This window comes from Nyctereutes procyonoides, unplaced genomic scaffold, assembly GCF_905146905.1.
Source record: "Nyctereutes procyonoides isolate TBG_1078 unplaced genomic scaffold, NYPRO_anot_genome, whole genome shotgun sequence".
NCBI lineage: Eukaryota > Metazoa > Chordata > Mammalia > Carnivora > Canidae > Nyctereutes > Nyctereutes procyonoides.
Window position 1 is genome coordinate 8449151 of NW_026575030.1, and position 16321 is coordinate 8465471.

At 50.3% G+C, this 16321-nt stretch overlaps 1 protein-coding gene across 4 annotated transcripts; it reads left to right on the forward strand.

The window, feature by feature from the left end:
• The first annotated feature begins 778 nt into the window (after nt 1-778).
• On the forward strand, nt 779-8404 carry TMEM177 (transmembrane protein 177). 4 transcript variants are annotated; one of them, XM_055316539.1, is made up of 3 exons: nt 779-830; nt 2542-3969; nt 6745-8404. In XM_055316539.1, exon 2 carries the CDS (start codon nt 2564-2566, stop codon nt 3497-3499), a length of 936 nt encoding a protein of 311 aa, XP_055172514.1. In that variant the 5' UTR covers nt 779-830; nt 2542-2563; the 3' UTR covers nt 3500-3969; nt 6745-8404. The 4 variants fall into 4 exon arrangements, with proteins under 4 accessions (XP_055172514.1, XP_055172510.1, XP_055172511.1 ...); XM_055316535.1 differs by having other exon boundaries at nt 786-830; nt 2256-3969; XM_055316536.1 differs by lacking the exon at nt 779-830 and adding an exon at nt 837-1301.
• The last annotated feature ends 7917 nt before the right edge of the window (nt 8405-16321 follow it).

The window sequence follows — 16321 nt, forward strand, 5'->3', positions numbered from 1 at the left end:
GCGCCCCAGTCGCCGGCGGGTTAGTACCCGCGCCCCGGCTCCGGCCCCGCCCCCGAATCCCCGCCCCCAGAGCGCGGGCCGACGTGCCCGCGCACCCCCGCCCCTATGGTCCCCGCCCCTATGGTCCCCGCCCCAGAGCTCGGGCCGACGTGCACCGTGCACGCCCCGCCCCTATGGTCCCCGCCCCTATGGTCCCGCCCTATGGTCCCCGCCCCCAGAGCTCGGGCCGACGTGCACCGTGCACGCCCCGCCCCTATGGTCCCCGCCCCTATGGTCCCCGCCCCTATGGTCCCCGCCCCCAGAGCTCTGGCCGACGTGCACCGCGCACCCCCCGCCCTTATGGTCCCCGCCCCCTATAGTCCCCGCCCCCAGAGCGCGGGCCGACGTGCACCGCGCACGTCCCCCTATGGTCCCCGCCCCCAGAGCGCCGGCCCACGTGCACCGCGCACGCCCCGCCCCTATGGTCCCCGCCCCCTATAGTCCTCGCCCCCAGAGCGCGGGCCGACGTGCACCGCGCACGCCCCGCCCCTATGGTCCCTGCTCCCTATAGTCCCTGCTCCCTATAGTCCCCGCCCCCAGGGCCGAGCCGATGTGCACCGCGCATGTCCCACCCCCTATAGCCCCCGCCCCCAGAGCGCGGGCCGACGTGCACCGCGCCTGCCCCGCCCCCAATAGTCCCCGCCCCCAGGGGCCGAGCCGACGTGCGCCGCGCACGTCCCGCCCCTATAGTCCCCGCCCCCAGAGCGCGGGCCGACGTACGCCGCGCACGCCCCGCCCCCCCTCCCGCGGGCGCACGTGCCGCCGGGTCCCGGGTTGCGGCGGCGGCGGAGGTGAGTGCCTGGTGGGCGGCGGAGTTCGCGGGGCCGCCGGGCCCCCACCCCAGCATCGCCTCCGGCCGCCGGCTCGAACTGCGGGGCGCAGCCTGGGGGCCCGGGAGGGGCGCCGTAGCCCCTGGTCGCCCAGCCTGGAGCGCGGCCTCGGCGCTGGGGGCCTTGGGACTCTGTCCAGGACCCTTGCGGTCCTCGCCTGTCTCTCGGGAAGGTAGCCCCAAGCGACGTGTCCTTCCGGGAGCTCTTGTTAAAACGCCAGGGGTGCCCCGCGTTCTTGTTCGCGGCAACTTACTTGCTAATGAGACGCGTGTCGCAGGCAGGAAGACCGTAGGCTTCAGCCAGAGTAAAATAGTTGTGAATTCTTGCTGCAGTATTTACGGATGAAGGGAGAGGACGCCTGGGATGTGTTTCCAAATAAACCAGTTGGAAGAGGAATGTGGGTGGGAGAAGAGGAAACAAGATTGGCCACGGGTTGGTTGAAGATGGCTAATGTGCTATTTTGTCTGCTTTGTGTATGTTTGTGATTCAGCATTCAAAATGTTTTCGGGAATGAAGTTTGCTGTGAACCCTTGATAACCTGTGTTCCCATACTGGACCGGTGTTAGCCAGCCGGCGCTGCGGGGCAAGTACTGGGTGGCGGAAACTTGTTTTCTCAGGTCTGGAGGCTCAAAGTCCAAGATGAAGGTCCCGAGAGCGCTCCCCTTGGCTTGTAGACAGTCACCTTCTGGCTTGTGTCCCTTCGTGGGCTGCCCCCCTAAGTGTCTGTGTCCTAATCTGTTCCCTTAAGGACACCGGTCAGAAGAGGACCTACCCTAATGACCTCACTTTAACTTGATTACCTCTTTAAAAACCCCATCTCTAAATACAGTTACATTGTGAGAGACGGAGAATTAAGGCTTCAGCATATGAATTTGAAGGGGACACGACTCAGCCTGCAGCGCTGTCACTTTGCGATTTTGGGGCTTCCAACTTGCTTAGCTTATCTGTGCCTCGGTTTCCAGGGCTTTAAAATAGGAGCAATAGTAGTAATTAGGTTATGGAGTTGTGAGGATTCAGTCGTTCAGTATATATAAAGCTCTCAGAATTGTGTTTAGCATATAGGAAGTAATCAGTAAGTTGAACTTAGGTTTCACCCATAAATTAGCAATCATACGGCTTCTCTATGGGATGAATAGCGGAGTGAGGCAGTTGGGTACTTCCTGCTGGTGTCTAGCCATGGGAATAATCACAGCATCATCACAAGGGGTGTCTGCTGCTGTGCCACACTAGTTACTTTATGTGTGTTCAGTCATATACTCCTCACAGCCACTCTCTTGATGCCATCGTCGGAAGCCTGTTGGGCAGATGGAGAAGGTGATGCACAGAGATGGAGGTTGGATTTGAACTCTGGCTCTAGAGCTCATGTTCTTTTTTTTTTTTTTTTAGATTTTATTTATTCATGAGAGAGACAGAGAGAGAGGCAGAGACAGACAGAGGGAGAAGCAGACTCCATGCAGGGAGCCCGATGCGGAACCCAATCCCGGGTCTCCAGGATCATGACCTGAGCCAAAGGCAGATGCCCAACCGCTGAGCCACCCAGGCATCCCTAGAGCTCATGTTCTTAACCACCTTGCTGTATTGCCCTCGCTAAAAAGGATGTGATCTTGGGATATGTTCAGTGTGCAGGCCGACCCAGGGAACTATTGGCTATCTTCTCTTTTTCTTGACCCAGGTTCACATCGGTGGCCACACTCATGGCAGGTCCCCTGTGGCGGGCCGCAGCATTCGTACAGAGACACAGAGCAGGCCTGTTGGTGGGTTCCTGTGCCGGCCTGTTCGGGGCCCAGATCTCATACCACCTCTTCCCAGATCCTGTGATCCGGTGGCTGTACCAGTACTGGCCTCAGGGCCAGCCAGCTCCGCTCTCCCCAGAGCTGCAGAGCCTCTTCCAAGAGGTACTCCAGGACGTGGGTGTCCCCTCGGGCCATAGCTATGAGGCTTTCACCTCATTCACCTTCCAGCCTGTGAGTGCTGGCTTCCCGCGACTCCCTGCTGGGGCGACAGTGGGCATCCCAGCCACCTTCCTGGGTGGCACGTTGATCGACAATGATCACCCAGTAGTTGTACACGGGCAAAGAGTCAATTGGCAGAGCCCAGCAGGCACCCGGCTGAGAGATGCCCTGACCCTGTCCCGCGACGCCCAGAAGTTTGCCTTGGCCAAGGAAGTGGTATACCTGGAGAGCAGTACAGCCGCCCTACAGGCCCTGTTGGCCCCAGCTTGCCTGGCAGGAACCTGGGCGCTGGGCGTGGGTGCCAAGCATGCACTGGGGCTCTATGGAGGCCCCATGAATTTACGGGCTGCCTTCAACCTGGCAGCAGCAGTGGCGGGCTTTGTGGCCTATGCCTTCTCCACGGACTCTCTCACTCATGCGCTGGAAGCCTGGCTCGACCGCCGCACAGCTGCGCTGTCTGCAGCCTATGCCCAGGGTGGAGTGGAGTTCTATGAGAAGATTTTGTCGGGCAACATAGCCCTGCGCAGTCTCTTGGGCAAGCATGGAGAGCAGCTGTATACGCCCAGTGGGAACATCGTTCCCAGACACTGGTTTCGCATCAAACATTTACCCTACACAACCCGCCGGGATTCTGTGCTGCAGATGTGGAGGGCAACACTCAACCCAGGCCACTCCTGAGGGACTCATCACAAGGACAGATGCAGCTCATGCAAGCACCACCCTGATGTTGACTGTAGGGGCTCTCGGTGCCTCTGGACCCATGGCCACATGTCAGTGAATCATAGACTTTGGAATTAAACAGCCTAGATTTTACCCCAGCCCATCGTCCCAGTGACCTTGAGCAAGTCCCTTTTGAAGCTGAGCCTTGGTTTCCTCAGGTGAAAAATGGGGATGCTTAAATTACCTGGCAGGATTTGGGGGTTGCGTGAGCTATGAACAAAAGGGCCTGGCCAAGAGGACGTGCTGTTAAATAAATGGGATATTCCTCCATGGTCTTTGAATACCAGCAGGCTGGGGGAATCAGGCCACATCTCACCACTGGAGGTGCTTACAGGATGTGGACACTTTTCCTACACTGAAGAACCACTGTAGTTCACCTGGTGGTCTAATCTCAACTTGCACTGGCAGGAAAAGCTTTAAGGGCCCAGGTGAGAAGCTAGTGTGACCTTAAGAGGTTGGGAGATGGGAGCTTGAGCGGGGGCTTCAAGGGTGGTGTATCCAGCGCAGATGGCATGCTCAGAGCCCCGGGGCCTGAAGGAGAGAGAAAGTGTTGCTGGACCCTGCTGAGACTTATGGTGTGGGAGACTTGGCAGGAGCTCTGGCCAAAGATAGAAGGAACAATCTATTTGCAAAACCAAGGCCCTGCAGGGAAGAAGCCTGCTGATGTAATCCAGAGCATGGTCAATGCCTGGAGAGAAGAGGCACTGGGGAAGAGGGGAAGAAGTAGGGGGAGCTTTGGTTCTCAGGGCAGGGAAGAAGCAGGATGGAGGTGGGCAAGGTGGACTGGGCCTAATGTCATGACCAGGGCCCAGCAGAATGCTGCACCCTTGCCCTGTTTGTTTCCCTCGAGCTTTCTGGTGGCAGGTAGAGCAGACCCCACTTTTGATCCTTGGACAGGAGACCCCTTCCCAGGAAAGGTGAGGACAGTTGTGGCCAGCAAGCCAGGCTCACTTGGCCATTCATGTATATTTATTGTTGATTATGTTTTCCATGGAAGAATTCAGGCCTGGCACCAGTGTACTTCAGGGCACAGTGATGAGGCCACACCCAGGTCCACAAAGCCAGGTCCAGCAGCAGCAGACGGTTCCTGCGAGAGACTGAATGGGGCGTGGGCAGGGTGGGCGGCAGGTCTTCCTGCTGGGTCCTTCGCAGTGCCTAGAGGTCATGCTCTGGCTCGACTTGACCAGCCTGTGGTTCCCAGGTCAGGCCTGGGCAGACACCCCATCTCAGGTCCCAGGATGCCTGATGAATGCGTAGGTGGTTGCAGGAGTTAGTGAGCAGGTGAGCAAGTCTCCACTGTGGGAAGTACCAGCTCAGGGGGGCCTCCCAGGTTGTCCCCCCAGCTGCCACCACCATGTGCGGCTGTCTGATCTTGGCTGAAGAAGTGTAGTTTGGGGTTTGGGTTTGGTGAGCTTCACCTACTTACCACCACCACCACCACCACCCCCAAACTACTCAGTCCTGTGGGAGCAGGACAGTGGCATCAGGCTGGCCTGCCCAAAAGATTAGGAAAGGGAGCTGCAGTGGTAAGGGGAGTGATCCTCAAACTACTCAAGAGCTGCTCCCAGTCCCCACACACACTCTTCAAGTGGCCCCACCCCAAACCTTAGCCCAGGGCCTCCACCCTGTGAGCTGCCCCTCCCCTTCCTCCCTGCTGCATTCTGCACTTACCCCATGCCCTGGCAACCCTCAGCTTAGTCCTTGCCCTCCCCAGCTTATGGAAGAACGGGTCTGACTGGGTTCTGCCCTCTAAACCCTCTGAGGGCACCCACTTGTTTTCTGGCTAGAGCCACATCTCTGACCCTGGGCCGAATAGCCTCTGCAACTGCCCTGGTGTCCCACCCCGACCCCCGACTGTATGGATGCTAACCTAAGGAGCACCTTGGTTCCTTTGCTGCTGTACCACCACCACCACCACCACCATCCCCACACACTGCTTCAGTCTGGGGTGCTCTCTCCTGGCTTGCCCTGTCTCAGGGACCTTGAGCTCCTCCTGCAGGAGAACCCAGCAGCCTGACTTCTGGAACCTTCCCCGTTCACACCACCTCACAGCTTGTATCTCTCCCCAGCCCTTAGTGCTAACTGTAAATAAGTTAGCCTGCAGTTAGTGCTTAGCATCTCCTCTGCTGAAATGAAAGGGCCGGGGTGTGTGTCTGTCTTGTTTGCCGCTCTGAACTGAGGCTTTCATATCACTTTTGAGTAAACGAACAAGGCCCCAAAGCTATGGCAAGCAAGCCTGGCTCCCTAGATCTTGAGCCATTATGGTCAGGCTGGCTGCGCACATGGTGAGGCCATCTGAATCCTATGGGACTTGGTCTGTCTTCCCAACTTGGGACTTTCCAAGGGCAGGGCCCGGGTGGGATCTGGGATTGCTGTTCTGATAGGGGAAATCAGGATGCTTCCAGTTACTTCCTGTAGGGCACAGATTACCACTTAGGCCACCAGGGCCCCCAAGGAGGAGAAAGGGAACTCCCTCAAGTTTTATGATCTTTGGTGGCACCCCCACACACAGATTCGGGGGTTGATCCCAGAAAGATTCAAAAACCTCCATGGCTTCATAGATGGGCCAGGTGGCAGGCAGTTCCCCTATATGTGCTGCACTGCATCTTCTCAGATGCCTGTGGTGTGCCCCGGGAGTCAGCACCTTGCGCTGAGTCCCAGGAGAATGTTGTACTAAGTCGTGCCCCCCCACCTCCAGATGTGACCCTAGTTCTCTGAGTGTGATTGTGCAAAGGTACCCAACATCCCAGAACAATCTTACAGATGACTCCAAAGTAGGCTGATAGCTGCATCAACAGGTTCAGATGCCCACCCCCACCCCCACCCCATGCATGCACATGCGCAGACACAGCCAGAATACAGGAAAGGGAGTCTCAGAGTCATCATGCCATCCCTGGCTCTGCCCATTCCCGAACCTACCAGGCCCCATCCAGTACCCACAGTGCGGCACCCCAGGCAGCCCTTGCCTGTAGTTGGCGCATATGTGTGGAACCCCTATCCCCAGGCGAGTGTGTATCACAAGCTGGGGCTGAAACACAAGTGGAGACCCTACCCAGTAAGGCCTCCTGCCCACTAACTACATCCCTACAGCAGTGTCCATAGGGCCTTTATTATGAACCAGACATATGCTAGATTCCTAAAATCTTTTTTCATTTATCCCCAAATTGGAACAGGTAGCTGGTAATGTTATTTCAATTTTACAGGCAAGGAAGTTGCACAGAAATGTGAAGAAATGGGCCCCAAACCATGAAGCTCTGAAAGTGACAGAACAAGGATTTGAAGCCAGCACCCTGGTTCCTGATCCCCTTACAAAGCCTTGATTTACATTGTCCTGTTTATCCTAAGGGTTGTTTTTTTTTTTTTTTTTTAAGATTTTATGTATTTATTCATGAAAGATAGGCAGAGGGAGAAGCAGGCTCCATGCAGGCTCCATGCAGGGAGCCCGATGTAGGACTTCATCCCAGACCCCGGGATCAGTGCCTGAGCCAAAAGCAGACGCTCAACCACTGAGCCACCCAGGTGTCCCTATCCTGAGGGTTTTTATCATGGAAATTTGTACTGTGGCCTCTACAGCCTTTCTCCCCTGCTGGTTAAAGGTGACTTTCCTGTCTCATCTCTCATCAGGAAAAATGGTCACCAAGCAGACCTTTCTAGAACTTCCAGAGGAGACCCTTTCAGCTAACTGAAAAGGAAAGAGACACCCAATGTATCAGATTTGGTGGGAATGGGGTGGAAGGGTCAAGTGTTACAGAGCCCTCGGAGGGCCCAGCTGGGGACAGCTTACCTTAGGAAGCAGAGAGAACAGACTGGGCAGCCAGCTGTGAGTTCAAATGCTGTCCTACCACTTTAGCAGAGGGGCCTTGACCAAGTGATTTCACATCTCTGTCCTCAAGTTCTCTATTTTTTTTTTTTAAGATTTTATTTATTTATTCATGAGACACAGGCAGAGGGAGAAGCAGGCTCCACTCAGGGAGCCCGACGTGGGATTTGATCCCAGGCTCCAGGATCATGCCCTGGACTGAAGGCGGCACTAAACCCCTGAGCCCCCGGGGCTGCCCCCAAGTTCTCTATTAAATGGAGATATTAACATGTAGCTTACAGCATTGCTTTGATAAGGAAAGGAAAATAAAGTCTGCAAAATGTGAAGCCCAACAAGAGTATATAGTAAGTTTTATTTTATTTTTGGTGATAATGATCTTTATTATTTACTGCATTTGACAGAAATTAACCTTTTAAAAATTTACCTGTGACACTTTTACTCAATTTTAATTATGGGGGCGCCAGGGTGGCTCAGTTGGTTGAGTGCCTGCCTTCTGCTCAGGTCATGATCCCAGGATCTTGGGTTCAAGCCCCGCATCAGGCTCCCTGCTCAGAGGGGAGCCTGCTTCTCCCTCTCCCTCTGTCTGCCACTCCTCTTGCCCATGCTCTTTCTGTCAAATAAATAAATAAAATCTTTTAAAAAAAATTTTTTAATTATGACATGTACAATGTACTGTAACTTAACCTCCATATTTTGTCAAAATACTGTCCTCATTCTTTGATCACATCCCATGCTGCACACACACTCCCATACACCCACAGCTAGAGCAGATACTCCATCAGAGGGACATGGAATAAGAGGTCTGCTCAAAATCTCAGGAAAGGTGAATGCACTAACTTTTTTTAAAAGCCTCACTACAAAATCAAAAAAGATTGATCCAAAGAGTTGAGCCATTCTACTCATTACATTCTGACCTACAGTACAGTCCTTAGGGAAATGGACACAGGCCGATAAATTACAGGTGCATCAGAGGGCAGCATTTCATGAAGGAGGCTGTGCTGCTTACCTATCAGAAACTAGCTAGGAAGGGTCTCCATTTCCAGCTTGAGGCGCTGAAGTCCTTTAAAAAAAATTATATATATATATATATATATATATATATATATATATATATTTGAGAGAGTGCAAGGCAGGAGGGGTAGATGGAGAGGGAGAAACATTAGCCTCAGGGAAGCCAACTCAGAGCTCAGTCACTTGACCCTGAGATCATGACAGGAGCCAAACCAAGAGTTGGATGCTCAACTGACAGAGCCACCCAGGCACTTTTTTTTAAAAAGATTTTATTTATTTTGAGAGAGAGCTCAGCTGTGGGGGGTTGAGGGGATGGGCAGAGAACAAAGAGCAGACTCCCCACTGAGCATGGAGCCCAATTTAAGGCTGCATTTCATGATCCTGAGATCATGACCTGAGCTGAAACCAAGAGTTGGAGGTGCAACCCAACTGAGCCATCCAGGGGCCCCCACTGCAATCTCTTCTTATTTTTTTTTTAAGATTTTATTTATTTATTCGTGAGAGACACAGAGAGAGAGGCAAAGACACAGGCAGAGGGAGAAGTAGGCTCCATGCAGGGAGCCCGACGTGGGATTCGATCCCGGGTCTCCAGGATCTCTCTGGGCCGAAGGCGGCGCTCAAACCGCTGAGCCACCAGGGCTGCCCCTGCAATCTCTTCTTAAAGAAAAGACAAAGATCTTGAATAGTTTTTCTCAGCACAATACAACTTAGTTCACAAGATATTTTGGCAACTCTTAATCTGAACAAGAATATGGGCTGTTGAAAAAGATGGCTTTAAGATAGCTAACTAGAAGGCTCAGTCGGTTAAGCATCTGCTTTCAGCTCAGGTCTGGATCCCTGGGTCCTGGGATCCAGTCCCAAGCCTTGGGCTCCCTGCTCAGTGGGGAGTCAGCTTCTCTCTCTGCCCCTCCCCCTTGCTCATGCTCTCTCTCATGCATGCACTCTCTCTCTCTCAAATAAATAAAATCTTTTTTTAAAAAATGTAAAAATTACTGATTGGCTCAAAATGGTTTTATGGGAAAAGTAACAAAATCTGTAACAAAAACTTGGCAATGAGTGCAAAGCCACTGCCATTTTTGAGCAAAACACACAAAGGCTCTGAAGGAAACAGGGCAGGAGAGGAGCTCAGACATTTCCAAGGACAGGCACTTCCTCTTCTTGACAGGAGTGGAGTAGAGAACCACTCAGATAGCTTCATCAAACACTGTATGGAGGCCTCGCTGCATGAGAGCCAGGCATTCGTGCCAAGTATTTTACAGCACCAATCTCCTTAGTCATGGCCAAACCCTGAAGGTAGCTGATGGGAGTCAGCTTCTTTTTTTTTTTTTTCTTTTTTAAGATTTTATTTATTCATGAGAGATACGGAGAGAGAGAGGCAGAGACACAGGCAGAGGGAGGAGCAGGCTCCATGCAGGGAGCCCGAAATAGGACTTGATCCCTGGTCTCCAGGATCACACCCTGGGCTGAAGGCGGCACTAAACCACTGAGCCACCGGGGCTGCCCGGGAGTCAGCTTCTTCTTCAGTTTCTCAATCATGTCTTTGTCATCTCTGAGATCAAGTTTAGTCCCAACTAAGATGATGCAAGTGTTGAGACAGTGGTGTCACACTTTAGCATACCATTGTGCTCCAACATCTTCAAATGATGCGGAACTCACAAGAGAAAAGCAAATTAAGAATACATCTGTTTATGGATTGGATAAGGGACTTAATTTGACATAATCTTCTTGTCCAGCTGTATCCCATAAGCCCACATTCACCAGTTTTCCATCTACCATCACACTGACAAAGTAGTTGTCAAAGACTGGGGATATATTCCCCAGGAAATGCTTTGGTTTTGTAACTGATCAGTAGGCAGCGTTTCTTTTTTTTTTTTTTTAAGATTTTATTTATTTATTCATGAGAGACACAGAGAGAGAGAGGCAGAGACACAGGCTGAGGGAGAAGCAGGCTCCACACAGGGAGCCTGTTGCAGGACTCAATCCCAGGTCCCCAGGATCATGCCCTGGGCCAAAGGCAGGTGCTCAATCACTAAGCCACCCAGGCGTCCCAGTAGGCAGGTTTTAAGTACAGCTCCATCTCCAACCGCCTCACACCTGATGACCTGCATGGAGGCTGCTCATCGGGCCATGGCAGGCAGGTGGACAGGGCACAGGATGCTGGACTGCTGTCCATACCACCTTGTCCTCTGCTGATGGGAAGCTGGAGCCCAGCCTATATAGTAAGCTTTTGTTGAAATAAATGTTTTATTTATTTATTCATTTATTTAAGAGAGAGAGAGTATGGGTGGGGAAACAGCAGAAGTAGAGAGAGTGGGACAAGCAGACTTTGCTGAGTGCAGAGCCCAGGTGGGCCCAATCCAAGAGATCGCTCAAAGCTGAGATAAGATCCAGCCAAATTTAAGATTTGGACACCCAACCTACTGAGGCACCAGGCACCCCTATATAGTAAGATTTAAAAGAAGATTGGTCTCCTAACTTTCTGTGCTTTTAAGTAGAACAGGTACTGACCAGGGTATTCAGACCTTGGAGTTGCTGCCCAAATACCAGCAATTCCTTGATACCGGAACCCTCCCCAGGGACTCACTGCTGCCTACTACACATGTGCATTTACAGCTTTTCCATGTCCCAATTAGGGCAGTTCCTCAACTGTCTTAGTTGCTACTGGCTGACAATTCTTGGGAAATTACTTGGCAGCATCTGAGAGCAGAGGGACCCTTGGGGTAGATACCAGGCCAGAGAAGAGGGCATTAAAATGGGAGATAGTCTTTTACACCTTCCCTACTGGTAATTTTAAAATACTAGAACATTCAGTGCTAGAGTGTCTGTGGGAAAATTGGTATAAGCATATGCTCTTAGTGACATTTGTAGTAGTAGCCTCCAAGATGGCCCCCAATGGTCCCCACTTGGGAGCGCTTGGCCTTGCAAGAGCTGTCATCCTCTTCCCTTGCCCTCAAGGTTCAAAACAATAGAATACAGCAACGGTTATCACTTCTGTGATGACTGTCTTGCTAGTAGACTCTTGTCTTCTTAGATGCATGCTTTGATAAAGCAAGTGGCCATATTGGAGAGGCCCACATAGCAAGGAACTAAGGGCAGCCTCCAACCAACAGCCAGCTAACAACTGAGGCCCCCAGTCCAGTAGCCCATAAGGAACTGAATCCTGACAACAACTGAGTGAGCTTGGAAGATAATCCATCCCCAGTCAAGCTTTTAGAAGAGACTTCAACCTCGGCCAACACCTTCATTGTAACCTGTGACAGACCCTTAAGTGGAGGACATAGCTAAGCTGTGCTTGGATCCATGACCCACAGAAGCAGCAAGACTTGGGAAACCTGGGTGGCTCAGCGGTTTGGCGCCTGCCTTTGGCCCAGAGCATGATCCTGGAGTCCTGGGATCGAATCCCACGCCGGGCTCCCTGCATGGAGCCTGCTTCTTCCTCTGCCTGTGTCTCTGCCTCTCTTTCTGTGTGTCTCTTATGAATAAATAAATAAAATCTTAAAAAAAAAAAAAGAAGCAGCAAGACGATAAAGCAGTGAGCTGCACTAATCACTTAGTTTTACAGTTTTTTTTTTTTTTGTATAGCAACAGATAAGTAATGGATATAATGTGTTTAGAAAGCAATTGGGCAAAACTTAATAGAATCACAAAACTTTATCTTTTGAGCCAGTAACTTGAAACCTAGAAACTTATGTTGGAGCTATAACCCAATGGAAACCAAATAGTATATGTCCAAAGATGTACAGAAGAGCATTTGCTATGGTAATTTTTTTAAAAAAATCAAAACAGGAAATGTTGAACAGCCATGACTTAGGAAATGTGGTCTGTCCATCTGTGGAATATTGTTTGGTCACCAAAAAGTAGAATTATGAAGATTCTGACAGAAAGGTAGAAACATTAGTTATAAGTATCAAATCTTTAGAAAATGGTGAAGTACTACTTGTATGACAATTGCAATGATGTAGCCATGGTAAGACCTGGAAGTAACTTCACAAATTTGAGGGGTGTCTAGGTGGCTCAATGGGTTAAGTGGCTGCCTTTGGCTCAGGTCATGATATTGGCCAAGGTCCTGGGATCGATCCCCACATTTGGCTCCCTGCTCAGCAGGAAGCCGGCTTCTCCCTCTCCCTCTGCCTGCCACTCCTCCTGCTTGTTCTCTCTCTCTCTCTCTCTCTCTCAAATAAATAAATACAATCTTTAAAAAGAGAAAGAAATTCACAAGCTTGAAAGTAAATCTGTGATGGTGGAGCTTTGACTGACTATGCATTGGGTGTACGTAAAGGCCCACTGCTCTATTATTCCTGCATATGTATGAAGGCTCACTCAGGGGGGCTGTGGGCCCACCCCCTCTCCCGGCATCAAGGTGACAGATCCTGGCATCCATGCTTTTGGCTCTGTATCCTTGGGGTGTGGCCAACCTTCTGTCAGTGGCTGTGGCCGGCATGAAAATGTGCCGCTCGGATCTGCGGGGACCGGAATTGACTGACGGCCACAGCTGTCGTTTCTCCAGATCCCCCACCACGTTCTCACTGAGCTGTGCCTCTCATGGGCTGCTTTCAGCCAGTGGCTGGCCTGGTGGCAGGCCTAAGGCCCATTCCAGTGAACTGGGGGACTCCTCCAGTGGGTGGCTATGGCTCCGGGGCCCCCCAGGAGCCCAGCAGGTTTTTTTCTCAGAGCTGCTCTGAAGCCTGAGACCCTGCCTACCCGATCCTCCTGCATGCCCCACTCCTTTCCAGGTGTTCGACCTGCAAAGTGGTCCGAAGCCTCTCCCCACCTCCTATTCCCAAGCCCTTTGCCCTTCGGAGGCGTTTCCCCCAGTACTTGTCATCTCCATGTCTATTTCTTTATTCTTTATTTTTTTTAAAGATTTTATTCATTTATTTTTTCTTTTTTTTAATTTTTAAAATTTTTTTAAAGATTGTATTTATTTATTCTTGAGATACACACAGAGAGGGAGAGAGAGGGAGAGACACAGGCAGAGGGAGAAGCAGGCTCCTTGCAGGGAGCCCGATGTGGGACTCGATCCTGGGACCCCAGGATCATGCCCCGAGCTGAAGGCAGGCCCCCAACCACTGAGCCACCCAGGTGTCCCCCATGTCTACTTCTCAGAGGACCGGGAACTAAGCAGCTGGCTCCTGGTCAGGTGCGCTGTGAGGTCCTGGGGAGCTTGCAGTCCTATGGAGGAGACTGACAAGGTGAAATCAGTGCAGTGAAGGCATGAGGACCACTTGGTGCCCACTCATCTTTTCATATGTGTAGCACCATCTTATTTTAATTGTGCCAAGTTAGTGTGTAGGCAATTTAAATGCGACAGTATAGTAAAAATAGCAGAGACTTTGAAAAATCTGAAAAGGGAGTACACATAAAGCATGAGGATTCAAATTCATTGATGTTTCATCTTCAGTCCTGATTGACACTCGATGCTCGAAAATTTCAAAACAAACTTTCAAATCGTGGGGACTATTCTGAAGAGATTTCACCACTAGCGTAAGATTCGTACATTCAATTGGTTTGCAACTGACTCATTGGCCAGTGTGTAGTACAGACGTGTCACAGGTCAGATCACAGCGTTGAGGAAAGAAGTGCCTTCCTGTAATTAGAAAGGGTCCCCAGGACTGCACTCAGGTTCAGACATCCAGTGCATAAGAGCACAAAAACAATCACAATGTGGTTCCAAGGAACATAATTTTTATACAGAAAAATAACTTCGGACGCCTAGGTGGCTCAGTGAGTTAAGCATCTGACTCCTGATGTCAGCCCAGGTCTTAACCTCAGGGCTGGGAGTTCAAGCCCCACACTGGATGGAGCCTACTAAAAAGAAAAACGAAAAAACAAACTTAAGCTTCTGTTTCCTGTTTTAATTACTGAAATCTCTAACAATGACAAACTGTCACCTGTGACAGTAAGTGTAGACGCAGATTCAATCAAACTTCGTAGAGCACAATTAGCAATCTGACATAATGGAAAATATGATGTGATTCAACACTGGGTTTTTTTTTTTTTTTTTTTGGCATTTTAGAGACATGTCATGTTAATGTTATACCAAGGCACAAAATGTTTAGTGCATAAACTAGTTTTCTTTTAAGAACTAGCATTTTATTGTAGTCTTTAGCTTACTTTGTACCCAGTACTCTACTCTATCCTGCCAGAGGCTATTTAACTTAACCAACAAAATAAAAAATGATTTCTGACTAGATTTATAGGGAACATAAACTTTTATATCATCAAACTGCTTAATCAAAAGTACAATAATAAAGAAGAAAATGCCTCCAATTTCTCTTAGAAAATAGTACAAGTTTGCTGCATCTTGAATGCCTCTACTACTATTGCCTGACAGTGAACAGTGGACAATTGATAGAACAAAGAACTGTTAACTTGAATTATGATAGCTCATCCCTCAGAGATTAATCTAAAAATGAAGTTTCTACAGAAGCAGGAACTAGGGCAGCCCGGGTGACTCAGCGGTTTAGTGCCACCTTCAGCCCAGGGCGTGATCCTGGGAACCTGGGATCGAATCCCACGTTGGGCTCCCTGCATGGAGCCTGCTTCTCCCTCTGCCTGTGTCTCTGCCTCTCTCTCTCTCTCTCTCTCTCTGTGTGTGTCTCTCAGGAATAAATAAATAAAATCTTAAAAAAAAAAAAAGGCAGGAACTATTTGGACATGGAAAAATAATCCCTCACTCAACCCTCTTTGAAGTGGTAATGGCTGCAAATTTGCAGCATTTAGGCCACCATGCTGTCAACATACTCTGTTTTATGAACTGATATTAAAACATCTAGAGAGGGGGATCCCTGGGGGGCGCAGCGGTTTGGCGCCTGCCTTTGGCCCAGGGCGCGATCCTGGAGACCCGGGATCGAATCCCACGTCGGGCTCCCGGTACATGGAGTCTGCTTCTCCCTCTGCCTGTGTCTCTGCCTCTCTCTCTCTCTCTGTGCCTATCATAAATTTAAAAAAAAAAAAAAAAAATCTAGAGAGCTGATGAAAATGGGTTTTTTCCTTTAGAATTTTAGTAAAACTTCTGAGAATCAAAGATTTCAAAGCAAATATGGCACATAATATATCAAGCGTAAATGAAGATGGAGAGCCCAGGGGCACTTGGCTGGCTTGGTCCAAGAGAATGAAGCTCTAGATCTCAGAGTTATGAGTTCAAGCCCCATATTGGGTATAGAGATTCCTTTAAATAAATAAATATTTTTTAAAAAGATGGAAAGCCTAGAGAATTTTTGATTTCCTAAATATTCAAAAAAATCTATCATTGCAACATACAGCACTCCTTCCCTATTTTAGTCTTATGAGTTTCAAGGAAAAAGGAATGGATTACATATACATGTGTGTGCTGTTCGAACATGCGTGCACACATACACACGCTGGTAAATAACCGAATTCCGTCTTCCCATCAGCTCACTGTATTACGAGAAAATTAAGCAGACCTCATCATTGGTCTCCGTTTACCTAATGTTCTCTGTGACCTTCATTCCTGCTGTCACTGTTACTTCTTGTATTTCAACATAACAGAACTCAGAAGCCTCTGTGTAGTCAGGAACATGTTCCTGAGCACCTGTATAACTGCAGGGCACCTGGGTGGTGATAACTTTCAAACAGACTTCTGGGGTCCACAGGAAGCTGCGATTCACGTGAAGCTCAGAATCCTGTTTCAGACCAGGGTTCTCAAGGCGGCGCCCCCTGAGGGAGGCGGCCGGTGGAGAGGGCTTCATTAAGTAGCACCCTGCTGCAGAGCTAGGAGGGGCCACCAGCTGCCGGGGCAGGGCAGCCCCAGGAGCTGGACACTGGGGAGGCCGTGTTCTGGAGGAGCCCTGGAGCTGGTGGAGAAACTGCCCTGGCACTGTACAGCAGGCCGAGAAGAATCCTGTCCTCCAGCGCCCCTCCAGTGCCCCTACTGACAGGACTCAACTGTGCCCACTGGGGAGAAATATTTAAAGGGTCCCTCTCTG

Coding starts and splice junctions, on each gene's coding strand:
- TMEM177 (XM_055316539.1), top strand. CDS start 2,564: ATGGCAGGTCCCCTGTGGCGGGCCGCAGCATTCGTACAGAGACACAGA.